The sequence below is a fragment of the Volvox carteri genome (genome assembly GCF_000143455.1).
Source record: "Volvox carteri f. nagariensis unplaced genomic scaffold VOLCAscaffold_38, whole genome shotgun sequence".
NCBI classification, from domain to species: Eukaryota; Viridiplantae; Chlorophyta; class Chlorophyceae; order Chlamydomonadales; family Volvocaceae; genus Volvox; species Volvox carteri.
In genome coordinates, this window is record NW_003307581.1 from 1,152,991 (window position 1) to 1,178,729 (window position 25,739).

The window sequence follows — 25,739 nt, forward strand, 5'->3', positions numbered from 1 at the left end:
CCACCGCCTCCCTCCCCACCTCCACCCTTCCCGCCGCCTCCATCGCTGCCCACCGCGCCGCCACTCAGTCCCCCTTTCCCGCCGCCATCGAGGCCGCAGAGGAGCCCCCGGGCACCCAGAGGACGTCCGCCCCCGCCCAGCCCGCAGCCGCTCCCTCCCTCTACTCCTGTCCCCCCCTCGCCCCGACCCTTTCCAAGGCCTCCGCCGCCTGCCCGGTCTCCGCCCCCTGCCCGGTCTCCGCTTCTTGGCCGGTCTCCACCCCCTGCCCGGTCTCCACTTCTTGGCCGGTCTCCACCAGCACTGAAGCGGCGCCCTCCAGCCACAGTGGCGTCTGTCGACTACGATAGGCCCCAAAAAGAAAAGACCGGCGACTACTATTATTGGTAGACAGTGCAGAAGCTTGGAGAGGGTGTGAGATGAATAGGCTGGGCGGGGGGATGATTTGCGAAGGCAGTGATTTGCAGCGGCAGGCCGTGCGCGGGCCTGTAGTTTGGGGCATTGAAGGTGTGACTGTGTTGGGCACGGGTTTGTGCAACACGTCCTTTTTTGTGAGGTGGCTGCATTTGTTTGATGTTTGTGTCATATGTGATGTGGATGTGGCTGTGTGATGTGTGATGTGGACGCAGTTCTCCAGGCACAAGTACACCTCGGTTTGATTCACGCGACATGTTGCATGGGACATATCACATGATTGTTTACGGCACGGTTTTCATATTGTACGCTGCGCAAGCTCACGGCAATCCTGTGAATATGCACAAGTGACGGCAATCAGCATGTACTCGTGCACCGGTGCATGTGAATCGGTTTGTTTTTGATAGGCATCGCCTGGCGGGTTTCTATTCGGGGTGGAAGACCAGCCTCGGAGGCTTCATCCAGCAGCCGGGGAGAGTGGACTCAGGGCGCGGGCGACATTACGTGCCTTGGGAGCCTGAACGTCTCGCTGCTACACGATATGACGTGTCGCAGTCGACACGGAGGTCTGCACAAAAAGTTGATGTCACATATTGCAGTACATATTGAGCATGTATGACTCAGCTGTGTTGAACATGAATGCCAGGTAGGTCATCTTGAAAAAATGCATTGCATCGTTAGAATAGTCAACCTGAGCTGCATTGGAGATGACTTACGGTTGGGTGGCGGTCAAACCCTGTGTTCCAAGGTCTAGCAGGGGAGGGGACTAGGGCCAAAGTAACTTCAGAGCTTCAATACATATCGTACATAAGGTTCCGTCGGAACCGACCTTGCAGAAGAAATCCTTAGCATGCACATCTTCATCCTGGGAGGAAACGCTGCGTTTGGGAATGTGTGTGGGGGACTCGTGTCGTGCGTTGCGGGTCCTAGGGGACCTTGCAGAGCGCACTTAACATTGCATCTAATACTAAACTAATAATAATTCTTCCGCGCAATTGAGTTAAATTGCGCAATAACCCGACCCAGCCGCTTTGACACACACGTGTATTTGTCATGTGTTGGCGACGCCGGGGCCAAATATTGTTGGGGTATGATACCCCAACCCATTACAAAAACCTGAAAAGGAGGACACCTTGCCTGAACCACGTGCGCGAGCTGCGTGCGCTCTTTTGCTGATGTAGTCAAATTGAGTTTGCTTGAACGTGGTGCACGTAGGGTCATGGGATGAGGCACCGTAGGGGGAGGATCGTAGTGCTGATGGCGAGAGGCGCGCAGCTTGAGGCTTAATTACCTTGTCTACCTAGTGCGGTTGTTGGGTTGGGTTGGGACCTTCGCGGCATCTAACGAAACGCGGTCGTGGTGAGGTGTCGTCGGACCGGCAGGTAGGCAGGCAGGCAGGCAGGTAGGCAGGTGCACCCTGGATTATGTACCCGGCGTCGAGGATTGGACTCCGGGGATGAGAGAGGGTTTGCATGCACTGTGTTGCAAGCCGCTGCATGTGCCTTTCCTACCGTAATCGTGCATTGCATGGCCCTCCCTGGGGTAACGGATACCCCGGCTGGCGATGTAATATAGGGGTAACGTTTAGGGGTAAGTCGCTTGTCCGTCCGTCAGTTCGTCAGTTCGTCAATCAGCCGGTGCCCTCGAGGCAGGGAATTCCGTTAATGATGATGTAACGAACTGGACGAGCGGGATTGGCCAGGCGCCTAAAGACGAACGTATCAGCAACTCGCATGCACAGCGTCAAGAGGTTGAGACACCTACCATGTACGGCAGTGCACGGCGGGCTGATGTAACCAAGTTCACTTAGCAGAGATGTCATATGTTGTGCTTACAAATTATGAGATGCCATATGTACGCAGTTACGGTCATCGTTCCGGTATGGCTCACGGTGGTGCAGCACAACAATGGTTTTCATCTTAGGAAGCGCGCATGGCGGGTGGCGGGTGGCGCGCTTGCACGGAACGAACTGCGAAGAGCCGTGTCGCAGGGCCATCCATCGCAGACGCAGACCGGCGGGGCGCCAGACCCGCCAGACCCGGCCGCAGTCGCAGGACCCCCGGGGGGAGGGGCCCCTTCTGTGAACTCCCCCTCCCCCGGGCGCCCGTTACAAACGCAGCGCAGCGCAGCATCTCGTGCCTCCCCACCACCCCACCACCGCACTGCACAGACGAGGCCACCCCGGACCAAACCACCTCCGCACACTCCGCTGCAACCAACGGTGTCACACACCACCCAGCGGCATCACCCACTCATTCAGGTGCTACATCGCCACCACCGCAGGGGGGAATGAACGGCTACTGTGCGCGAGGCCACTGCTTTGGCCACCACGCAGGCGAGTACGACACCGCTCCATTTTCCTCAGGACCACCACCGCCACAGGCGGGTGCGTTCTGTCACAGTAAGGCAAAGCCATCTGCCGTCATCATCGTACCATATAAATGCTGAAGCAGTCGGTCCCCAAGGTAAAGCAGATGTCTCGCCCGCCAACATTCCATGTCACCGGACAGCTACTACTCCATTTCTCTGCACCGACTGCTCAGCCCCTCCAAGCACATCACTTGCACGCCTGCGGGACATAAGGGCTGGCGCTCTAACCCCCAACTTGCCCCAAGGGGCTCAACCAAACCACGAGCCGCCACCGTAGCTCAAACAGTTCTCGGCGCCACGAACCTGCTGCCGTACGTAACATCCGAAACCCAACTGTCGTATCATCGCCACACCCCACGCGCGACCCCCTCACTGCCGCCTCATGGCCTCCGGAGCTACAGCGCCGCCAAGGCGAATCTCCCGTTGGCAGCAGCAGCGGCGGCGGCGGCGGCGGCGCACCGCACCGCCACCGCCGCCGTCACCGCGAGAGGTTCTGCTGCTGTTGTTGCTGCCTGTTAGCAGTCTTCGCGGCTGCCGTCGTGTTCAGCGCGTACATCATGCGTGCAAAGCCGCTGTCCAGGCCGCCTCCCTGTGGGAGGTGCTGGGGGGGCTCCAGGCCCCACGGCCGTGTCCCCGCCCCGCAGCCGACTGCAGCAGCGGACACCGGCAGTCAGGCGCTGGAGAGCGCTTCAACCACCAGCTCAGCTACACGGGCTGAGCTAGCGGGGTTCTGACCTGTTCGGGGGATAACGGCAGTTTTTTTGCACGACAGCAGGTTAACGACCGCTCGAGATGGGGGACCTGGGGATGGTGACGGTGGAGGAGGAGGAGGAGCTTGGCGGTCCCCCGACTGGTTTGCCTAGTGTGTTTTTCTCGCAGTTGGCAGGTTGAAGGTCGCACCTCAGGCTGCGGCCCTGGTCGACGGTACCTGATAGGAGAGCTCTCCTGCTGCGGGATCTGCTTCCACCCTCACTTCCAACCTCCTCCTATCTGTAGGTTAACTGTCACCCGTTGCGGGTCTCTGCTGAAACTAGGCCATCAGGCCATCAGGCTCGCTCAGCCCGCAAACGGCGTGGCCATGCAAGGCCGGGTCGCACACCGGTCGCCGGGTGCAGCAATGTACGGGGGAGTACGGGGGACGGAGAGGTCGCATGTTGCTACCGGTTGCTCCGCACCTACCGGTTACGAGGTTGCCGTCTCGGAGAGCGAAAGGCGCCCACTTCTCCGGTGCGCTCTGGAACACGGCCCCCAGCTCCTTCAGCCTCGTCTCCAGCAGGAAGGGGACCAGCTTCTCCTTAGCCACGGCGAACTCCTCCGCGTCGCTGAAGCATGTTGCCTGGACATACAGCGCGGGATAGATCCAAATCCGAATCCAATCCAGGGGAGGGAGCAAGACTCAAGAGTTTGTTCTCATGCGACCAATGGACCAGGGGGCCAGGAAGGGAATGGACCTGTGAATGGTTAAGCGCCGTTAGTCACGGATCCGAATCCGCGCACCGGACTGTTTTCCCGAAAGGGGTGGCACAGGGCATGAAGAGGAGGGCTGACATCCCCCCCCCGCCCTGACCCCGCCACCTCGTGCCCTCCTCGACACCCATAAGGGGGCCAGAGAGCATCCCTCCACACCCCTAACTCCGCACATCCCGTCCATGGACACAATGTTTACAGGTTGTCCTATTCCGCTGATTCCTTGGGAGCTCCTGACAGGACACCAGCCTTGCCCGGCCTGGAGCACACACACACACACACACAGTCGCTCACACACACAGCTGCTGGCCCCACCTTCTTCCCAGCCACCAGCGGCTGCCCATCTGGCCCCTTCACATTGACCAAACCCATGGGCCCGTGGCAGACGGCGGACACGACCTTGTTGGCCTCCACGAATTGCGACAACAACGCAAGAAGCTCGGCATTATCTGTTGGTTGGGCAGTGGGGACATAGCCGCGGGCGGACAGCGGTCACAGTCTCCATGAAGTAATGTCCCCTAGTAGCAGTAGCAGTAGTAGGCAGTGGACCCGGGAGTACTGAAGCGGAGGACCCGGAAGGGCTCATCGCGATTCATTCAAGGAAATATATCTCATCCACCTCGACGTCCAAGTGGCATACATGTGTTGGAATCCACGTGTTCCCCCACGTGATCCATACACGTCGTCTGGCCCACCTGGGAAGTCCCAGCAGGTCCCGTGACCTCCGGGCAGGAACACCGCATCGTAGCCCGCCGCCGTGACTTGCGACAGCGGCAGTGACTCCATGAGGCCCTTCATGGCCGCGTCTATTTCCACACGATGAAGCACCAGCAGCAGCAGCAGCAGAGCCGAGCGAGAGGAACACCGACCGGGGAATAGCGGTGAGCAAATGTGGAGGTGGAGGGGGAAGAGGAGGACCTTCAGATGTACCCCATGTTTCGAAATGCAAATCAAAACGTATTTGCCACAGACGGATAGAATTGAATGTGCTCTTGCGGTTCGTCCGTCCGTCCGTCCGTCCGTCGGTCAGCGGAAGAAAGTGGGCGAGGCGGTGGGGAAAGCGGTTCGCGCCGCAGTGCTTGGGAGGTAAGAGGGTTGGAGGCTTCATGTTCCTAAAAGGATGTGCGAGTGCCAGTTATATAATTCTGAAAATTTTCTGATGTCCAAACTGCTACAACGCTACCCGTTTTTTAGCTTCCTGGATAGATACCTCGTGCTTTCGGTTTGTACGCTAATGTGGGGATAAGTGCTGGGACGAGTGCGGGACGAGGGCTGAGAAGGGTGCGGGACGAGTGCATGCAGTGCTGGTATCGGCATCGGTCTGTCACTGCGTAGGCGCGCGCGATAACTCGAGGGTCAACAAGGCAGCCTTCACTAAACCCCCACCCCTTTCACACAAACCGCACACGCACATGAGGTACAGCAAGGCACTGCACTGCACTGCACGGCACGGCACGGCATGCAGACTCACCATCTAGTAAGAACTCCTCGACCTAAGACAGTCATGTTTATGAGCCAGGCGCAGGCATCAGGCAGGGGTGCAAACGTCAAATAAATATAAATTTTTGACGTATTGTTTGGACAATTCAAGACATGCACATGCACAAGCACAGCCAAAGACCACGGACACAGAATGGGTCCTGGGCAGATGCTGTCGCCGCAAGAGGCATCCTCTGCTTCGTAGTTGTCATTGTTGTGGTGGTGATGGCGGTGGTATTAGGGGCGCTTAGCTGCCTACCAGGTGACAAACCCCGAAAGGGAGCCCTCCCCCTAAGGGGCCCCATTAACCAATAAATTAAATCGGCACGAGATGCAGCGCAATGTGCATTGAGTCACACAGCGACAGGTCGACATTACCTCCTTTGTGAGGAAGGGCGGGTTAAGACTGGCCTCGTCCATCGGAACTTCACCTCCCTTGACGGAGGCGATAGTGACGTTGTAGCCATGCTTCTTCCAAATATAATAAGGCGCGACTACTTCCTCAGCCCTGAGCGTCAGGAAAAACGTAGGTTGCCGAGTTAATGCTTGCGAAAGGCGGATGCCGAGACGCCAACACGACACATTTACCAGCAGCCCGTTGGCTCATCGGTATCTCCAAGCCTGTCACAGGAAGTGCAGACGATTAGGATGTTCTTAGCCATAATCGCAAACCGGGGGCTTGCCGATCGACGGATGGAAGAGAACTCAAGGATTAGCGTCGGACAAGCTTCTTTAATAATAATGCTTTTATAACGATTCTATCATGACCGCGTACTATATATGGGCTGCGCGCAACAAGGTATGTTGCCCCAAGCAACATACGGTACTGTAACGTACACTAGCGTGCGTAGTGACAGCATAAAGGCCAATTGCAATACCATTTTTCACTGTTAGCGATTGTTCACTCACGACAATGCAGACAGTCCTTAGCACACATAAGCATGTGGCTGTACCTCGGCCTGCGATATGTCCGGGCACAGTGAAGCCAGTGTCCATCTCTTCTCTGACAACATTTACTTCACGCCCACCATTATGGCACGCGCGCGGTGCTTCGTTTGTGTGCTCCTCCTCAGCGGCGTCACCCTCCGCCCCTGACGGCGACCCTGCTCAGTCCGCCACACCTGTGGCGGGGAAAAGGTATGACATACCGGGCTGACGCAACGCAACGAGGGGCTGTGCATCAAGACCTGGAACAGCACAGGCACAAACCCAGCTCGTGTGGCATATCCCCATCTTCTGCAATCTTCCCCTACCTCTGCCAACACGACGTCCTCGAGGGGGAAACGGGAAACGGGTGGGCTGCACCAGTCCCGCCACCAGCCTGAAATTCTCGTTCGGCCTCAAGGCCCCACATGTGTAAATGGCCGTTCTGGCCACATGGCTCGGCTCGGTCCGGTTTGTGCCGGTATGCAGTGTCGCTCCGACATGGCGATCCACAAGGGCGCGTGCAGAGGGATGTAGGAAAGCCGTCAGGCGCCTCCAGCTAATGCTAAGCTATGCTGTTTGGGCCTCCGTGTACCTCATTATTACAAAGCCGCGTTCCATTGTCGCATTCGGGCGTTTGAAGCCTTGCCAAGCTTGAGGCAGCGTCTGCAGGCAGGCAGCATCCTTTCCAGGCGACACAAGCAGCTTGTTGTGCGCGGTCCACGTTTCGTCGGGACGCAGCTGTCTATTCCCCCGGTTTCGGAGCCACACTGCGCAGAACCTCTTTCCCTTTCCCACAGGGAAAGGTTTTCCAAAAATGGAAAATAGAATTATCAAGTCACGTTGTATGGCTTTGGCGAGCTATGGCGAGGTCCCCGTGCACGCGAGAGTCATGGAACGGGGACCCCAAAACGAACGGCGCAAGGCCTCACACGGGGAACGTAAACCCTCCCCGTCAAAATCGCAACAATTTGCAATTTTCTTCGGTAATGTTTCAGCAGCTCCAAAACGTTCAGATGAATGCTTGGCAAGCTGGGCGTCTCCCGCACGAGAATGGCAGATCCGCAGATGCGCGGAAGTGTCAACCAGCACCCGTAATCACATTGTCGTAGAAACGTTGTATCTAGCTACCCATTGTCCTAAAGGTTCGAAGCGGTCATGTGCAGCTGTACGAAGCCTTATTGTTAGGTATGGATTCAAAGAATCCATAATGGTTACGAAAGCAGTTTCAAAACCAACCTTTGCAGTTACCATACTTGGGGATACCCTCATAACCTTAGACTGCAAGGATACGTAAAGCTGTTATCGTAAGATCAGGGATTTAGGTCCTGTTATCGTAGTGCCAGACCGACTTTGAAAGACGCGTTTCGCATTCTTACCGTTTGCAAACGCAGACATTTATTTTACAATTGCACGTGCACTATTACGTTGGACGTGAGGTTGCGCACTGCTCAAATGGCGCCGAGAGTGAGTTTGACAATGACAGCTGGTCGTTACGGGCGCAGTCGCCAAGCTAGACGACCGCTGCCATTCCCGTTTCTCAGGAGAGAACCGCTCGCGATCAAGTTCGTGACAAAGCTAAAAACTGCGCAAACCGGCTGGAAGAAGTCTTCGACCTGGAGCATCCACCGGAGAGCTTCGCCGGCACTGGGCCGATTAAGCAGCATACTGGGGCATTATTGTTTTACACAATTCCTACGCAAAACCGGGTGGTAGTTCGCCGGTATGGGGCCTTCAAGAGGCCTCAGTTCGACAGGGTAGTGAACCAGCTAGCAGACAGATCGTGCGCGCAGCTGGCCCTGCTCAGCCCTCCCGCGGGAGTTGCTTTGCGTGCTAGGCGGTTCTTGAAGGGTCAACACGCAATGCCACCGTCTGACTTTTGGCGGAAGGTCGGGCGGCTTGCGTGGAGTATGGTTCTCAAGCCGGCGCTTGAGAAGCATTTCCGTGCCAGCTGGAAAGAGAAGCTATGCAACCGGGGCAATGGAGGGGAGGACAGGGCGTCACGGCACTGGATCATCACCGACAACGAGGAGGGCAGGTGTGGCTGTGGAGGTCACTGTGCGGAAGCGCGTGAGATCTTGGGCTTCCCGCAAGACCTTCCAGTCGTGGACTTCATGGTGCTCCCTTTTGGGAAGGAGCACTACATGAAACTGGCAGCATGGGCGGCGGATGTTCCCGACCTTGGGAACAAGTTCCAGCAGCGACAGAAGGGGTAAGCAAAGCCGAGCAGCACAAGCATGTACCATCACGTCGACATATACCTACAGATAACACAGTAAACATGGAATGGTCGTTATGATTTTGCAGGCTGGAGGAGGCCTGGGAGCGCGAGAAACACGAGCTTCGCGAGGTAGGGGCCTCCCAGATTTGATATGCTATCATTCCTGTTTGTCAGCACCGACATATGCACCCATGTGTGGACCCATTCACGCAGGCTAAGGCGCGGGCTAAGAAGGTTCAATGCAGCCTTGAGTCATCAGAGGAGCCCGATGATGACACTGAAGCTGCTGGCATGGGTGCGGTGACAGGTGGGGGCTCCTTCCCCCTCCCTTCCCCCTCTCCCTTCCCCCTCTCCCTTCCCCCTCCCCCTTCCCCTTCCCCCTCTCCCTTCCCCCTCCCCTTCCCCTTCCCCCCTCCCCCTTCCCCTTCCCGGTTCTGTGCTTTTTGGTTGCCCCTTCCACGTTCCGATGGGCGATAATGATCACCCGGGGTAGTTCACCGTGTGCCTTTTCTTGGGGTGTTTGTGGTCTGCATGTGCCGTCAGCCCCACTTCTATCTAGCATGTTGCCTGTGGTCAGTGAACTACTGCCAGTCCATTGTACTAATGTCAATGTGGTATGGCTCATCACCAGGCAGCGGGGAGGAGAGTGAGCGAGAGCAGGTGCCGCGTGCCCTGATCAACGAAACTGACCTTGAGTGGGCCTTCAATCAGAACCACGGCAGCAATGTGCAGAAGGAGGTCGGGATCACGCGAATCGCCGAGCAGCTGGGCTGTCACAAGCGAGACGCCGCGGTGATGGTGAAGGGGTTGATGCGCTCAAAGGGGATCCGCTGGGGCCAGCCTACACCAGATCAGGTACGGTGGGTGCCTCATAGCAACAGCAAGGGTGCTTAGTACGGGTAGTTTTCAGGTGCGGGTGCACCACTGAGCCTTTTGTGGGTCCACTGTAATCGTAATGCTGTGAGAAAGGCTGTAGTCTTATCGACAGTGTCTTTCGCACACAGGCTGAATACATTTTGCAGCACTTCAAGTTGCTGCGGGCGGGCGCCTCAGAGGCGGAGGCTGTGGAGAGCACTGTGCTGGACATGGCCGGGGCCTGGAAGCAGAAGCCAGTGCTCGACATCCTGCGTGGTGCAGGCATGCTTGAGCGTCGCGGGCCTGGGCGGCCGCCAAGGCAGATCACGGAGCAAGAGGTCAGCGACAGCTCCACACCAAGTGCATCAGGGGGTGAGAGTGGAGTAGATGATGAGGAGTTCGTGTCACAGAGCTTAGGGGGGGATATCAGCACCAGTGAGGAGCCGAGCGAGCTTGGCACCCTGGGATCCCCTGGTGTCAGCACCCCAGGCAGGGCTGGGGAGCTGGTGGGAGCAGGCGGAAGCGGCTGGCCAGGGACCGGGGGTGGCGAGCAGGCGACCGGGGGTGGCGAGCAGGCGACTGGGGGTGGCGAGCAGGCGACCGGGGGTGGCGAGCAGGCGACTGGGGGTGGCGAGCAGGCGACTGGGGGTGGCGAGCAGGCGACTGGGGGTGGCGAGCAGCCAACCAAGGGGGGCGAGCAAGCAACAGGGGCTGGCCAGCTGGGGAACAGGGGCGGCCGGAGCCAACGCCCGGGAAGGGGCGCCAAGCTCGCGGCTTTGCTACAGAGAGAGCGTGGGGGGTCTAACAGGAACCAGACCAAGTGAACTGAGGGTTAATCTAGGACTTGGGTTTGGGGAGAGTGACGGGATTCTGAACGATTGCATATTGGATGATCGTGCTGTGTGTGTAAAATGAGTATTCAAACAGCAAGGTCGGGGAATGCATGACCTTGTCTGACCGCATGACCTGGCTAGTGTTCACAACTGAGGCCGAGTAAACCCTGGCTACGGCAATAATGCTTGCAACCGGAATGCAGTCCCCCATTCCAACACCCGAGTGTCACCAGGCCCCCCCCCTGCAGCTGTCAAGTGCCCTAGCGCCCCGACCCAAAGTCAAGCGTTCGGGCTGATTTTTTGCAGACAGGCCCTAAATACCCTCACAAGGCCACGGCTCTAAGCGCGCGTCCAGATTCCGACATCTCCCAATCCAGATTCCAACACCCGAGTGTCACCAGCCCCCCCCCCTGCAGCTGTCAAGTGCCCTAGCGCCCCGACCCAAAGTCAAGCGTTCGGGCTGATTTTTTGCAGACAGGCCCTAAATACCCTCACAAGGCCACGGCTCTAAGCGCGCGTCCAGATTCCGACATCTCCCAATCCAGATTCCAACACCCGAGTGTCACCAGCCCCCCCCCCTGCAGCTGTCAAGTGCCCTAGCGCCCCGACCCAAAGTCAAGCGTTCGGGCTGATTTTTTGCAGACAGGCCCTAAATACCCTCACAAGGCCACGGCTCTAAGCGCGCGTCCAGATTCCAACATCTCCCAATCCAGATTCCAACACCCGAGTGTCACCAGCCCCCCCCCCTGCAGCTGTCAAGTGCCCTAGCGCCCCGACCCAAAGTCAAGCGTTCGGGCTGATTTTTTGCAGACAGGCCCTAAATACCCTCACAAGGCCACGGCTCTAAGCGCGCGTCCAGATTCCGACATCTCCCAATCCAGATTCCAACACCCGAGTGTCACCAGCCCCCCCCTGCTAGTCAGCCAGCTTATCATCAAGCCGTGGCAACCTACTTACGTCCTCTGGCACATGTCCGTTTAACAGGAAGGTGAATGCAGCTAGCATGCGGCTATTGAAAGCCAGATGCTTTTCAAGCAGGTATTGTTCACCCTCACTAGGTCGACGCATCATTTCGGCTTCCAGAATCCGCACTCGGGCCGTGTAATACTGCAAGGCGCGTGGAACCTCCTGCAAGAGAAGCATGGACTCCTCCATGGCCCGCTTCTGGTCCTGCTGCAAGCGCACCAGCCGGGCTTCCTGTTTGATGAGAGATTCCTTCCTAGCGACATCTGCAACCGGGTCCCAGGGGTACTTCTGCTTCAGCGCCCGTTGTGCGGCAAGTGGCGCACAAATGGCAGCACGCTGGCTCTCCGACATTTTGCTGCCACGCTGGGTACACCAAACTCGCAGCTGCTCCCATAGCCGGTCTAGGCGCTGCTTGGTGGCACGCTTATCGCGAATCGCTTGCTGCTGCTCCTTCTTCCGCCCATGAAGGTGGTCCACCACCCGTTCCAAGCTGTAGTAATCCATACCAGCAGCCTGTGTACAGCAGGGACCTTCGTCATTACATGTCATGCAATTTACGTATGCCATCCATCCCTTACCTCGATTTCAGTGCAGAGCTTCTTCTCCTCGGTGCGGACAAGCATCCTGAAGCCACTCTTGAACTCGTCTGACTCTGGCAGCCACACCTCGCGGTTAATAGTCTGTGCTGCCTCCAGGCTAGCCACCTGGCCTCGAACTGAGCGGATGAGGGCTGGGCGCTGCCGCATCGTTAGTGAATCCGACCCTGGGAGTAATAAGCCGATCCCCAGGGTGCGTGGTCCCGGATCCTTCCCATCCGTTCGCTCCAGCTCACTGAGTGCCAGTCGCAGACGCACGTACTCAGCCCGCCACTGCTCACTTGTGTCGGCTGGTGGCTCAGCCGGTGCTCCACCGCCGCTCCCGCTGGCTCCAGCTCCAGCTACACGCTCCCGTACCTAAAGACATCACGAGCACCGTTATCCCTAAAACACAAAGCTTCCACTTGCTGTATTGACGCGTACCCCTTCTTTTATTTACCTGCTCTACAGTCTCCTTGCGTGCTTTGGCTAGACTCTGCTCCAAAGCCCCAATACGTGACGGCAAGCCCGCCATGGCAGCTTCAGTGCGGGTCTTCATCCGCCAAAGGCGATGTGGCATCCCCAAGACCACCTGCCTGCAGTAAAGCCGGCTGACACGCTCGAGGTGGGATTCACGGTTCACGGGCGCCATGTACCGCGTGCACTTGCCATGCCCGCCCACGATGCTATTGAAGATTTCAGCTGGCTCCCCGGTGCCGCGTCCCACACCGTCTTTGTGGTGATGCCCAAACTCCTTCTGGCAGGCAAAACTGCAATAAAATTGGCAACGTCATGTAATTGAACAACATTCCGCCCACATCCCTGCGGTTTAGGGCTTCGTACCTGTGCGCATACACATGCCAAGGTGGAATGAGGCACTGCATGCCCCGCCCTGCCTCCTGTGTCGCCGGATCTTGCTGCTCCAGCCACTTGCCGTACGACCGGCCCCATCGACAAGCAATGTCGTACCACCAGTACTGCACAGCAGTACCGGCTGATAGCAATGACTGCACGGCTGCCGTGGAGTATGCATGCCGCTCGCCCGTGAACAGATTTAACAACCTCAAGAGGACTCCATGACGGCAAAGGGCGACACCAACAGCTGTCACCAGTTTCTGCAATGAATGCGAATCCGTTATCCGATGTGCATCCTGGTGGGTTATCGCCTCCATCCCTTTCCCCTTCAAGATTGACACACCTGCTTAGATAAGGGTGCCACCACCCGATCGGCATGGAAGTTGGAGCAGTGGTTTGGACCAACGTCTTGAGCGGCAGAGTCATCACCGATGGCAGAGAGGATGACCCCGTTGCTAATGAAGAATCGCCGGCGCTGTAGCTGCACATACGTCTTGTGGTACTTGGGCCGGGGCAGCAGGTCCAGCTTGAAGTTGGCATCGAAATGCACCGAGTGCATCGCAGCTGGGCCAGGACCTGCTGCCTCCACTGATGAAGCCCACAGCGTACGAGCCCAGGACAGCTCAGCAGGCCGGTGGTCTGCTTCTGCCCCGACCGGATGCACATCCTCAAGTGCTTGACCTCCTTCCACCTCCTGTCCTGCACCGATGCCGGCAGCCACTCTACACACGCCCGATGTTGCCGCTGCATCAGGCTCTATACCAGTAGGCTCGCCTTGTGGGCTGTGAGCGAACCCTGAACCCCTCGACGGGTAGGTCTTCTCGTCTCCGCAGCACGGGCACGCGTTCAGAGCGCCGTTGCACCACCCCACTAAGCCCTCAGGGTAATCCTCCTCCATCCCCTGAAGGTAATGATACAGCAACAGCGCCTGCCGAAGGCGTTTGCGGAGGGATATGGTGGTGGCAATGGAGTCCTGAAAACCGTTGCAACTCCAGTTCTCCACCATCGCAGCACAGAAGCGGTCGGCACTGATATGGCGGGTGTAGAATGCCAACTGGTCAAACTGCTGGAGGATCAACTGGTGCCACCAGACCACAGCGATGCCGGCCCGTCGATCGCTGATGTCCCAGCTAACATTCGAGTCCTGAAGGCAGTCCACTGCTGTAGGTCGGATGCTGAACTGCTTCCGGCAGGTTCCGCAGTAGTGAACAGGAACCTCCAGTTCAATAGGCTGATCCCACGTCACCACGGTGACCGGACAAGACAGTGGGTTGCCGGAGCTCTCGGCCCCGCACGTAGGGCAGGTACTGACGTCCGCTGCGGTGACTGCATTCCTAAACGTGACCCCCGCCTGATGAAGCAGATTCTTACGGGATGCGATGGTTTTGTGGACGAACTTAAAGTATACCTCCGCCACTAGCTGGCGGGAGTTCGCGTCCTCAGGCCCATCATCCTCATCGATGTCCGAACCCTCACCCGATGATGCATCCTCCTCACCCACGGTATTCACATCATCATGTATATGGTTAGTATAGAAATACTGCTCTACGGGACCTTCGTCTTGCTCAGGCTGCGTGTCGAGCAAGGGCACATGTCCTTTTGTGGCGGCGTTTTCCGCAGTTTTTTTCTGTGCCTTCACTACGATTTCTGTCTTCTTAAGGTCAGGTTTTGGTTTCGATGGCTTCTTGGCTACAGGCAAGTAAGGGTTGATACCGCTATACATGACAGCACGATTACGGCCCGGTATAAATAAGTAGCATTCCTTTATACTGGAGGACAGCACCTGGGTATGGATTAGAGAGAAGGAACGGTTCGGGGAGTACGGTTTGCACCGCCATTTATCATTACACCTGATTAGTTTGCAGCTTTCACAGCATCTGAACGTTTTGGAGCTGCTGAAACGTTACCGAAGAAAATTGCAAATTGTTGCGATTTTGACGGGGAGGGTTTACGTTCCCCGTGTGAGGCCTTGCGCCGTTCGTTTTGGGGTCCCCGTTCCATGACTCTCGCGTGCACGGGGACCTCGCCATAGCTGGCGGTGGTATTAGGGGCGCTTAGCTGCCTACCAGGTGACAAACCCCGAAAGGGAGCCCTCCCCCTAAGGGGCCCCATTAACCAATAAATTAAATCGGCACGAGATGCAGCGCAATGTGCATTGAGTCACACAGCGACAGGTCGACATTACCTCCTTTGTGAGGAAGGGCGGGTTAAGACTGGCCTCGTCCATCGGAACTTCACCTCCCTTGACGGAGGCGATAGTGACGTTGTAGCCATGCTTCTTCCAAATATAATAAGGCGCGACTACTTCCTCAGCCCTGAGCGTCAGGAAAAACGTAGGTTGCCGAGTTAATGCTTGCGAAAGGCGGATGCCGAGACGCCAACACGACACATTTACCAGCAGCCCGTTGGCTCATCGGTATCTCCAAGCCTGTCACAGGAAGTGCAGACGATTAGGATGTTCTTAGCCATAATCGCAAACCGGGGGCTTGCCGATCGACGGATGGAAGAGAACTCAAGGATTAGCGTCGGACAAGCTTCTTTAATAATAATGCTTTTATAACGATTCTATCATGACCGCGTACTATATATGGGCTGCGCGCAACAAGGTATGTTGCCCCAAGCAACATACGGTACTGTAACGTACACTAGCGTGCGTAGTGACAGCATAAAGGCCAATTGCAATACCATTTTTCACTGTTAGCGATTGTTCACTCACGACAATGCAGACAGTCCTTAGCACACATAAGCATGTGGCTGTACCTCGGCCTGCGATATGTCCGGGCACAGTGAAGCCAGTGTCCATCTCTTCTCTGACAACATTTACTTCACGCCCACCATTATGGCACGCGCGCGGTGCTTCGTTTGTGTGCTCCTCCTCAGCGGCGTCACCCTCCGCCCCTGACGGCGACCCTGCTCAGTCCGCCACACCTGTGGCGGGGAAAAGGTATGACATACCGGGCTGACGCAACGCAACGAGGGGCTGTGCATCAAGACCTGGAACAGCACAGGCACAAACCCAGCTCGTGTGGCATATCCCCATCTTCTGCAATCTTCCCCTACCTCTGCCAACACGACGTCCTCGAGGGGGAAACGGGAAACGGGTGGGCTGCACCAGTCCCGCCACCAGCCTGAAATTCTCGTTCGGCCTCAAGGCCCCACATGTGTAAATGGCCGTTCTGGCCACATGGCTCGGCTCGGTCCGGTTTGTGCCGGTATGCAGTGTCGCTCCGACATGGCGATCCACAAGGGCGCGTGCAGAGGGATGTAGGAAAGCCGTCAGGCGCCTCCAGCTAATGCTAAGCTATGCTGTTTGGGCCTCCGTGTACCTCATTATTACAAAGCCGCGTTCCATTGTCGCATTCGGGCGTTTGAAGCCTTGCCAAGCTTGAGGCAGCGTCTGCAGGCAGGCAGCATCCTTTCCAGGCGACACAAGCAGCTTGTTGTGCGCGGTCCACGTTTCGTCGGGACGCAGCTGTCTATTCCCCCGGTTTCGGAGCCACACTGCGCAGAACCTCTTTCCCTTTCCCACAGGGAAAGGTTTTCCAAAAATGGAAAATAGAATTATCAAGTCACGTTGTATGGCTTTGGCCCCTTTTCCTTTCCCTCGGCCCTTTTCGCTTACAGCACGAGTCCCGGTCTGCTGGGCCGCATAAAGCGCTTCTTTCTCGGGGACAAGCTTGACAAGGAGAAATTGGCTCAGCTAGGCATGGGCGCCTTTGCGAGCTATGGTGCGTTGCCTAGTTAGGCCGCCTGCCTGAAGATAGTTAAGGCGTTGTAAAAGCAAACAATGAATGACGGTCAGGAGGGAGCGGTTTAGGATTACGAGTGGAATGTGTGATGTGATGGATGGGACACACAGCGCTTAGGAGTTATCAGTTTGGGCTTCGCGTCGGGGCGGGAATGGTAGGTAATGCCGAGCCCACATGGCCTTTCCAACAGTAACCCCAGGGAAATCTGCTAGCCATACCAATGCCAGCTCGAAGCTGCTACTCGAAGGATTGTGTTGCTTAAGACCCAATGTTGGGACGCCCCCTCAGGCTTCATCTCGAACGTTACTTACTGCACCTGCCTGGGGATAGCCTGGATCAGCTTTGTCAGGGCCACTGGCACGTCGCCGCTTGCTGCGGGCCAATGGCCGGCGTTCCTGGGCTTCTACGCCGGCCTGTGGACCGTCCAGGTGTGCTGGTGTTTCGTTGCCTTATTGAGGAGCAATAATGATATAATGGAGCAAACAAGTGAATTTCTGCAGTGCATGTGGTCGGTCGCGATGTGGGTTGTGCTGCCGGCACGCGCGTGGTTGTGTCCATGCCTCCGTGTTTGCTGCGCGTGGGGTTGCAATCCGTTGCCGTTCCGTCTGCCGCCAGCGGCCCCCGGGAGTGCCTGACGCCAGCGAAGGTACTTTAAGGTACTTTTCCGACGAACCGACTGACTGAGATTGCCGATGAGATTGCCTCATAAATATTGATGACCCTGCCGATGCCGCAGAACTTCGCACGTCCGCTTCGCTTCAGCTTGGCTATCGCCATGGCGCCCGTCTTTGAGAGGCTCATCTTGTGGGTGTCCAACACAACGGGGTTATCGAAACGCTTTGCGTTCGGTCTCTACCTGCTGTGCTTCTCTTTCGTAACGGTCACAGTCACTTTCGGTACCATCTACGTGCTGGGTGGATTTCCTCCGACCACGGCCTGAAACAGTATTGTTAGTCCTTTCAAATGGAAGAAGAGTGCAGGAAGAAGACCTGTTCGATAGGAAGGATATGGTCTGCACCATACGGCGAGGCACAGAGCCGTTTCGTTCCGCGTGGCTCCCCGAGTGCTTCGCGACGGCGATGGTGTGCAAGCGCATAAGACTGTATGATACTGTATCCTGAATGAAATGGAAGGCTAGCTAGCGGGCGAGCCACGGGGGGCTTGGCAACCCTTTTGCACACTATCTAGCGCATGGGGCTCCGGGGCCTGGAGCATACATGCTGAGGCAATCCTTCGGGAAGATGAGAATACGCCATACTGGTATGCCATACAACGGGGCTTCTGGATCTTGAAGCGTTTGACTCTCTTGGAAGGCGTGGCATGTGGCTAACGACGCGATAGCTTCTGCGCCGGTTTATGAAAAAATCTACTAGGCGCTAGTATCAGGTCCTAATTTGTCTGTCCTTGGATTATTTGTTGTTGGCCCCCCTTAGCTTGCTTTACAGCGGTCGTAGGTAAGATCTGATGGATGGATGGATGTTACTCATGAACCGCTTTGACAGCGCCGTCGATAGGGAAAAAGAAAAAATGAGAAAAAGTAAACAAAAAAAAGTTTTATGCGAGAAGAAATCGAATGTTTATGGACTCGCATTTCCACCAGATTGTAGGGGGCACTGAGGGCCGCCGCAGCAGCTACTCTCTGATTTTGGGCTAAGCAGCTCTCACCAGCCCAGCCGTGTGGTATTGTAAGTGAGCACCCATTGACGAGGTTCATCATGCAATCCACTCTAACCTCATTAAAAGTGTTGATCTCGTTGTACAGTGCACCAAAATAGTCACGCCAGCTCACGCCAGCTGTTGACATCACGTATCGGGCAATCAGGTTTCACCCCCTGGTTGAGTTGCTGCCACAGTGCATGTGGATCCCCTTTGCACTCCCCAAGAAACGTAGTAAAATGCGACACTCGATGGGCAGCCATTGCCTCCTTCCAAATCCTCTGGTACCGTGAGCGCAGGAGTGTAAAGATATGCAGCGCCTGCTTATCAGCAAGTAATCCCTGTGGCCTCATATGTGCCTTCTGCAGCAGCATGTCGCTGCGTGCCGCTGCGCATGCCTGGGTCCACCAGGGTGCATCCTTTTCTTCCCTCACATGCTTGGGTACCGGGCACCGTTTGCAAAAAACCCTCTCCAACACAGATGAACAGGCTCAAGTGAGTACTTCAACAAACACGGTGCTATCAAGTTCGCCTCCAAGTTTGCTAACAGCATCTGAAATGCGCTGCACCGTGGGGGCATCATCAGCGGCAAACATGCTCTCGTATCATTTGCCCCTTCTAGTTGGGTTGATGCCCTTGCACAGCACCCCCAACTCGAGCAACACTGGGCAGTGGTCGCTCATGAGGCTACCCACTCTCGCTAGTGAGTGCGACAGGAATGTCTAGCATGTGCAATTGGTTCATCTCGAAGAAAAGGGTGGGTGATGCTACGAAGAGATCAATCATGCTGCTGCTGTTCCCCCTCGGACTCCAAAAAGTACACGCCCCTTGCAAATCTCCCTGGACACCCCCATTCAAAACAACCATCTCCATTTCCTGACACAGGGCCCTTCAACAGCCTAAAGACCTGGCAGGTTTCTGCAAACAAGTTTTCCACGGTTTTGCCACGCAGGGAAAGCTGGCCTTGGCGTTGCTGGCGGAGGATCCGCCGAACGTGAAGGGCGCTATTACAGTCCTCGAACCTATGTTGCACCGTGTGGAGGCCGGCATGGCGGTCACCAATGCCCTGGCGGCTGAACTGCACAACGGTCTTGCGGCTGCGGACATTCGTTTCAGCATACTATGCAACGAGGACAAGGTTCGGGACAAGACCAAGCCCAGAAAACTAGTAGGTGGAGTCAAAGAGCTTTAAAGCGTACTGCCAGCCGCTCGGGTGAGGGCCGGCCACCTGTACCGTCTCCACCTGTGCTGTGACCGCCAGCACCGGCAACATGCTTTAGAGCTTGCTTCTTGACTCCATTCACTAGTTTCCCGGGCTTGGTCTTGTCCCGAACCTTGTCCTCGTTGCATAGTATGCTTAAACAAATGTCCATAGCCGGCCAGCTCGGCCGCCAGGGCATTGGTAACCGCCATGCCGGCCTCCACACGGCACTTTAATAGCACCCTTCACATTCGGCGGAACCTCTGCCCGCAACGCCAAGGCCAGCTTTCCCTGCGTGGCAAAACCGTGGAAAACTTGTTTGCGGAAACCCGCCGGGTCTGTAGGCTGTTGAGCCCCGGTGCGGTCCACCAGGCGCCGCAACCGCTCCGGCGCCCCGCCGTCACTGCTCGATGACAAACTTGAACTTGAGCTATCGTCCTTCCTCTTCCTTTTGTCCTTGCTTCTTTTTGACTTGTCGGGCGCGACCGATGCCGGCCCTACATGGGCTGGCGACAGAATGGTGGCTGCCGGACTTTGGCCAGCTGTCATTACTTAAGCCATGGAGCCCAAGAGCTGGCTCTGCTCCGCCATTTGTTGCTGGAGTGGAGTGATATTCCGCGGGGCTGCCAGCCGGTGGAGAAGGACGGTTGAGCGGTGGTGAAAAGGTGATACCGCCGGCCTCACTAATAGCGGGACCGCGAGGCTGGTGGTAGTGTTGATCGCCACATTGGCGCCATCTTGGGCGGCCGTACCTTGCTGCTGCTGCAATTGCTCCTTGTCCAAGCTAGGCATATCCCTTAGATGACATGACAAGAACTTGAAGGAGAAGGTGATGACGAGGTAGGGCTTCAATGGCGAGCACGATGCTCTGTCCGAGATTACTAAGCAAACTGTCAGCTACGAGCTGAAGCTCTACTGAGTGAAAGGCCGAATGACTGAAATAAAGATGCTGAAGCATCTTATACTCGCCACTCAAATACGGTTGTACGACAGTCGCACAGAACCAGACTGAGAGACTCCGATCGCTTCGCTCCGTCGCACCTAAGTCAACAAACTGCATTCCGGAGGATGCCCCAGCAGGCTAATTACCTATTCGACGCAGCTCCCGTGGCAATACAGATGGGTGTACCACAGCCATCATGATTCGCACCAACCAAGTCCCACAGGAAGCGAAACTTTCTGGTATCTTCGACATGAACGTTACCGGTATGATGATGGGGGCCATATCTTCACCCGTGGCTGCTACCCGGCGAAACCCTGCCTTCCCCGGTATTTCGGGGCACCCTCATCCAGTCACCCTATTCAACTTCTCAGTGAATCACTTAGGGTTCGGCACCCACCACCAGCATCCAACGGAATCTGCCGAATCGACGACGACTCATATCCATTCCTGATCGACATGTAAGTCAATTTTAATCCAGGTCACCACCGTCCAACAACTTGGAGCACTTTACCCACCACCATCGAAAAGATTATCGGCCGTGACAGGTCTAATTCCCGCGATTTCCCGGGGGCAATCGTACGTGCTCTACCAGCAGTGCCTACCTATTGTATGCCGGTATGCAGGCTCAACCCATGCAACACGATTGCCTAGGCCCCCCTCTTCATATCTTTATGCGGCAATGATACGGCAATGACAACAAACCGTAGAAGCTCCGGGTGCATAGGACATTTCTTCGTCCACACCCTTGGGGGCTGCTGTCGCGGCTGCCGCTGTGGAAATTCCCTTCTCCGCCCACTCCACGTCGAAATTCGAGCGCCCGTTATTGAAGAGCCGACCTCATCAGAGAGACCAGCTGCATGCGCCCAGCTGCCCGCTTGTGGGACAAGCGGTCTTTAACACGGTAGGTCCTGCGTACTGTGCGATAGCGATAAGAATGGCGAACACTTGTTTGTGTGTTCTTTGGCCTCTGGCTCGGTTTCCTTGCTTTAGGCATAGGCATAGGCATAGGCATAGAAACTTGGCAGCCCGCTGTAACAACAAAGGAGGTGTGTGTTTTACAGCTTTTGGTGTGTGTGTTTTACAACTTTGGTAAATGCATGTAGGCGGTTATAAGGATAACACACTCAGCGGCTTCAAGGATTACACGCAACACACAGAGAACCGGATCGTCATCATTCCGGCACAACAGTGAACCGTTACATGAACATGCACCGCCGTGAACTAACCCTTTTTCTAATTACGCAGCTGTGTACCAGGGAGAGCGACCGAGGCTGTCGAAGTCCTTCGTTGCTTTTTCTCTCTCTCTCCCCTTCTTTAGGCAGCTCCTCCGATCAGCGACCTCCAAAAGGCAATGTCCCTACGTGCAGCAAACCTCCCCTCCCGCACTCTCTCAAATTTCTATGTCCCAGATAAAATCTCCGATATTCGTGTATTGCATAGATGTATCCCTTCCCTTGCTCGCTCTCTTCCTTTCCTCTCTCCGCGCATGCAAAGGAACCTGTGCCTACAAACAAGTGTTAATTTGCCAATTTCGTCGTGCTTGGTGTACGACAATGCCGCCGTACCCACGTTTTCTCAATTGCACGACATCTCCCCAACTCGCAACAACGCACAACAACAACAAATCCAAGCCAGCCCTGCCGCGCCCGGGCGGATCCCCTCCCTAGGATCCCCTCTCCCGCACCACTACACCGCCCGGACCCTCCCCCCCTGTTGTACACTGCTGTGGCTTCATAATCTACACAGCACACACTTCGCAACAGCAAAATAAGTTTTGCGGCGAAGCGCTCCAAAAAGAACATCATAAAATTATACAACAGCAGGCCTAGTTCTTGAGCAATAGGACCTCCTGAAAGGTCAGCCACCTTCCATAACAACAGCCTTTCCCAAAAGTGAACTTCGCACCCTCTACAAACGGCAATAAAAATAGGGGAAGGCATTAGTTGTCGCAACTGCACCACCAACCACCAACAACAACAGACTTTCCCGCGGAACCAGTTTTTGGCTATATAAGCATACAAGCAGCAGCAAAAATTACGTTAAAGTCATGATGCCGGAATGGCAAACAGCTGCGTCAGATTTTACGGCGCTACTCATATAAACTACATTTGCTACTCGGCTACAGCGGCAACAGCCAAAACAGACCATTCCCCTAATTATGCAACGCGGCCAGCAGCTTTTTAGGAAATACAGGAAAACGAAAACACGGTTTTCGTACGGAAGCTGCCTGATGATGTACACAGCTTATGATCATAAAGCATTTGCTCCTCTTAACTAGAGCATTACCGCCCCCGTAAGCCTCAGGACACACGCTGCACAAACCCAACGCCGCGGCGGGGCCCCCCCGCACGAAACAATGACACCCTGCTGCAGTTCTGTCTGGTGGTGGTATTTCTCCCCCCCCACCCACCAGCATACACACACATAAGTGCTAGGAAACAAACACACATGTACAAATATACGCATCCAACCACCTAGCAGCATTCACATCCCAATCCAGATATATCGGCGGCAGTGCTCAATTAATCATTAATGGAGCCGCACTCCCCCCTCTCTCTCTCGCCTCCTTCCCAGCCCCCCCATCGACACTCCATTTCCCACCGCACCATTTTGCTGTCACTGCAACCTTTCCAGAAGCATATTTGTATTCATATGTGTGTGTGCGTGTGTGTGCGCGTGTGCGTGAGATACCCTACCTGACCTACCATCCGCTGCCAGGTCTTCAATGAAAACACCTTTTCTCTCCTCTCTCTTATCACCCGCACACATCACATCACATCCATCGCCGCTGTCCGCCCCCACAAAGATATATCGCCGCCGCCGCCGCTGCCACCCTTCATCCCGGAGCTCCAAGAAGCACACTCGCCCACACACATACACACAAGCCCCTCAGGCCCTGAGAGCCGTGGAGACGAGACGGCGGCAGCACCTCCTCCCCCCCCCCCCCCGGGGGGAAAAGGGGTGATGTGATGCGAAGGTCCTGCCCAAAGGCACTCACAGCTTAGAGGGCGGCAGACAGCACGCCGGTACACTGGCATTGGCGCCACCGCCCGAGGCCCCCTGCTGCTGCTGCTGCTGCTGCTGCTGCTGCTGCTGCTGCTGCTGCTGCTGCTGCTGCTGCTGCTCGTCCTCCTCCTCCTTGCTTGCCGGGTCGCGGCAGGGGGGGAGGTCCACGGCCGGGTTACCCGCGAAGAAGCCGTCGGGCTTTAGGCTGAAGCCGCACACCTGAAGGCAATGGGGGGGTGAGGTGGGGTTGAGGTGGGGTTGAGGGGGTTGAGGGGGTTGAGGGGGTTGAGGGTTGAGGGGGAGAGACATAACCAATACACAAGGGCCCTAACAGCTCTAGGGGGTTGGCGGGGTGGGGATCAGACTCGGGAAGGGGTACGGCAAACACAGGCTTTGAGGGGAAGGTACGGAAAGCGCTTAGGGCCCCTAAACGAAAAATAGCCAAATGAACGGGGGCCCCCCTTTTTCGGCGCTTCCCCGGTCACCCCGCAATTCCACCACCCTTTTCTCCCCCGTTCCCTGCACCCTGACCGCCCCCCCCCACGCACCTCCACGGGCATGACCGGGAAGTCCTCCACTCGCGGTGCGTGGGTCACACCGAACGAATACCACAAGACGGGGTCCGCGCCATGGAGTGGCTGATCCTGCGCGTGTGTGCATGCGTGTGTGTGTGTGTGTGTGTATGTGAAGGGGGGGAGGGGAGGAGGAGAATGCGTGTGTGTTAAGGGGGGGGGAATGCGTGTGTGTGTCTCTGTACGTGCGCAAGGGATGGGGGGGAAAGGGCGAAGGCAGTCGGCAGGTGTATGTGTGTGTATGTGTATGCACTTATCCTCCGACTCCCCTTCCCCCACCCCAAAATACATTCCCACTCCCACTCACCCACTCCCCCCCCCACACACACTCACCTTCTCCGTCCACTCCGCCAGCCCCATGCACCGGTTGCTCTGCACCACGTGCTCCCCCGCCGGGTACCGCTGCGCGTCCGAGTGCGGCGTCACCCAGAGCTGCCGGCTGGCGAACACCGCCCGGCGGGCGACCAGGCTGCTGGGGTGGGCCATCATCGCTGGACCTGCAGGTGTGTGTGTGTGTGTGTGTGTGCGCGTGTGTGTGTGGGGGGGGGGTAGCATGTGTGTGTGTGTGTGCGTGTATTAGGATGGGAGCACCAGCCTCCCTTGCTAGCTAGCCCTCCTTTCTCATCGCCTTATCGTACACCGTACGCCTTCGCCGCCGCCGCAATCCAAACACACAACACTTTCCGCTATCCCCCACCTTCCCGAATGAGTTACCGAGGTGGCGCACTCTGCCGTACTCTCCGTAGACCCCCGCTGTAGTCGCCGTTCCCCCTCTCCGTGCTCCCTCCCCCCCCCCCCACACACACGCACTCACTCGCCGCGGGCAGCAGGCGGTACGACACAGGTCTCCTGGAGACGGGGTTGATGCTGAAAGGGTTCTTGATGGACCTGCGGGGGCGTGAGGGGGGAAGTGTGCGCACATACACACACATACACAGGCACGTGTCACCAACACAGTCGTACCCTGCACCCGCGGCCCAGACGTCAATTGTCGTACTTGTCAAAAGGATCCTAACCTCGCCCTCTCCCCTCCCCCGACCCTAACCAGCTTCCCCCCATACACACATACATATACACACGTACACACATACACACACGCGGGGCTTCCCACCAACGTCCCCGCCAACGTCTCACCAGAACCGCGCCGTGTTGAAGTTGTGCACCCTCTGCGCGGCGGTGGTGGACAGCAGCTCGGTCTCCACCATTCGGAAGCCGTTGCAGTACGGGTTGGAGGGGCCGCCCGGGGGCAGCGGTACGGACTCCACCTCCGAAACCACCAGATCCCTGGTATGTGTGTGTATGGGGGGGTTGGCGGGTAAGGTGAGCTTTGGACGGGTTTTAGAAAGGTGGAGTTGAAGTGAGGCGAGGAAGATAAATTACCGGGTGCCGTATATAAAGGTGGGGGTAATGTACGGCGGCGGAGGCGGCGGAGGACGATGCGGCGCGGGCGGGGAGGGGCTACGGAAAGGAATGCAAAGAGCCGCTGAGGGGTTGGTCGGCATCCAACACCAGAACGAACGATCACACACGACAAGCGAAAAAACACCCCGCCCAATACCACCATGTTTCGCTCTGTCCGTCTGCCTGTCTGTCTGTCTGTCTTATCTGTCGGTGCCAAACCCTGCCTGCTGTGTTGTGTCCTGGTTTCCCCCCCCC

General features: G+C 56.6%; 6 protein-coding genes across 6 annotated transcripts in view; 3 read left to right on the plus strand and 3 right to left on the minus strand.

The window, feature by feature from the left end:
- VOLCADRAFT_106141 (uncharacterized protein) overlaps positions 1-3,149 on the plus strand; it is a gene marked incomplete at its 5' end in the record, with an annotated part of 8,119 nt that extends 4,970 nt beyond the window's left edge. Inside the window, one exon of the mRNA XM_002953753.1 lies at positions 2,582-3,149. Coding sequence (XP_002953799.1) covers positions 2,582-2,859 — 278 coding nt within the window. The 3' untranslated portion in view covers positions 2,860-3,149. The remainder of the gene's footprint in view (positions 1-2,581) is intronic.
- A 99-nt stretch (positions 3,150-3,248) lies between these two features.
- VOLCADRAFT_106142 (uncharacterized protein) lies at positions 3,249-6,489 on the minus strand. Its single transcript, XM_002953816.1, has 7 exons — positions 6,316-6,489; positions 6,106-6,235; positions 5,720-5,741; positions 4,944-5,054; positions 4,564-4,697; positions 3,961-4,117; positions 3,249-3,516 (listed from the first exon to the last, which is right to left on the minus strand). Exons 1-7 carry the CDS (start codon positions 6,387-6,389, stop codon positions 3,452-3,454), a joined length of 693 nt encoding a protein of 230 aa, XP_002953862.1. The 5' UTR covers positions 6,390-6,489; the 3' UTR covers positions 3,249-3,451.
- Positions 6,490-13,385: 6,896 nt separating this feature from the next.
- VOLCADRAFT_118483 (uncharacterized protein) lies at positions 13,386-15,425 on the minus strand (the record flags this gene model as incomplete). The annotated part of the gene is made up of 3 exons (XM_002953817.1): positions 13,386-14,739; positions 15,142-15,271; positions 15,352-15,425. Coding segments are annotated over 3 exons (1,558 nt in total), but the record flags the coding sequence as incomplete, so codon positions are not given.
- A 477-nt stretch (positions 15,426-15,902) lies between these two features.
- On the plus strand, positions 15,903-17,645 carry VOLCADRAFT_94642 (uncharacterized protein; the record flags this gene model as incomplete). Its single annotated transcript, XM_002953754.1, has 4 exons — positions 15,903-16,057; positions 16,581-16,684; positions 16,994-17,133; positions 17,442-17,645. 4 exons carry the CDS (start codon positions 15,903-15,905, stop codon positions 17,643-17,645), a joined length of 603 nt encoding a protein of 200 aa, XP_002953800.1.
- A 1,197-nt stretch (positions 17,646-18,842) lies between these two features.
- On the plus strand, positions 18,843-19,553 carry VOLCADRAFT_94643 (uncharacterized protein; the record flags this gene model as incomplete). The annotated part of the gene is made up of 2 exons (XM_002953755.1): positions 18,843-18,856; positions 19,247-19,553. 2 exons carry the CDS (start codon positions 18,843-18,845, stop codon positions 19,551-19,553), a joined length of 321 nt encoding a protein of 106 aa, XP_002953801.1.
- Positions 19,554-23,499: 3,946 nt separating this feature from the next.
- amx2 (copper amine oxidase) overlaps positions 23,500-25,739 on the minus strand; it is a gene marked incomplete at both ends in the record, with an annotated part of 8,515 nt that continues 6,275 nt past the window's right edge. The window contains 5 exons of the mRNA XM_002953818.1: positions 23,500-23,730; positions 24,060-24,155; positions 24,417-24,580; positions 24,898-24,971; positions 25,218-25,367. Coding sequence (XP_002953864.1) covers positions 23,500-23,730; positions 24,060-24,155; positions 24,417-24,580; positions 24,898-24,971; positions 25,218-25,367 — 715 coding nt within the window. The remainder of the gene's footprint in view (positions 23,731-24,059; positions 24,156-24,416; positions 24,581-24,897; positions 24,972-25,217; positions 25,368-25,739) is intronic.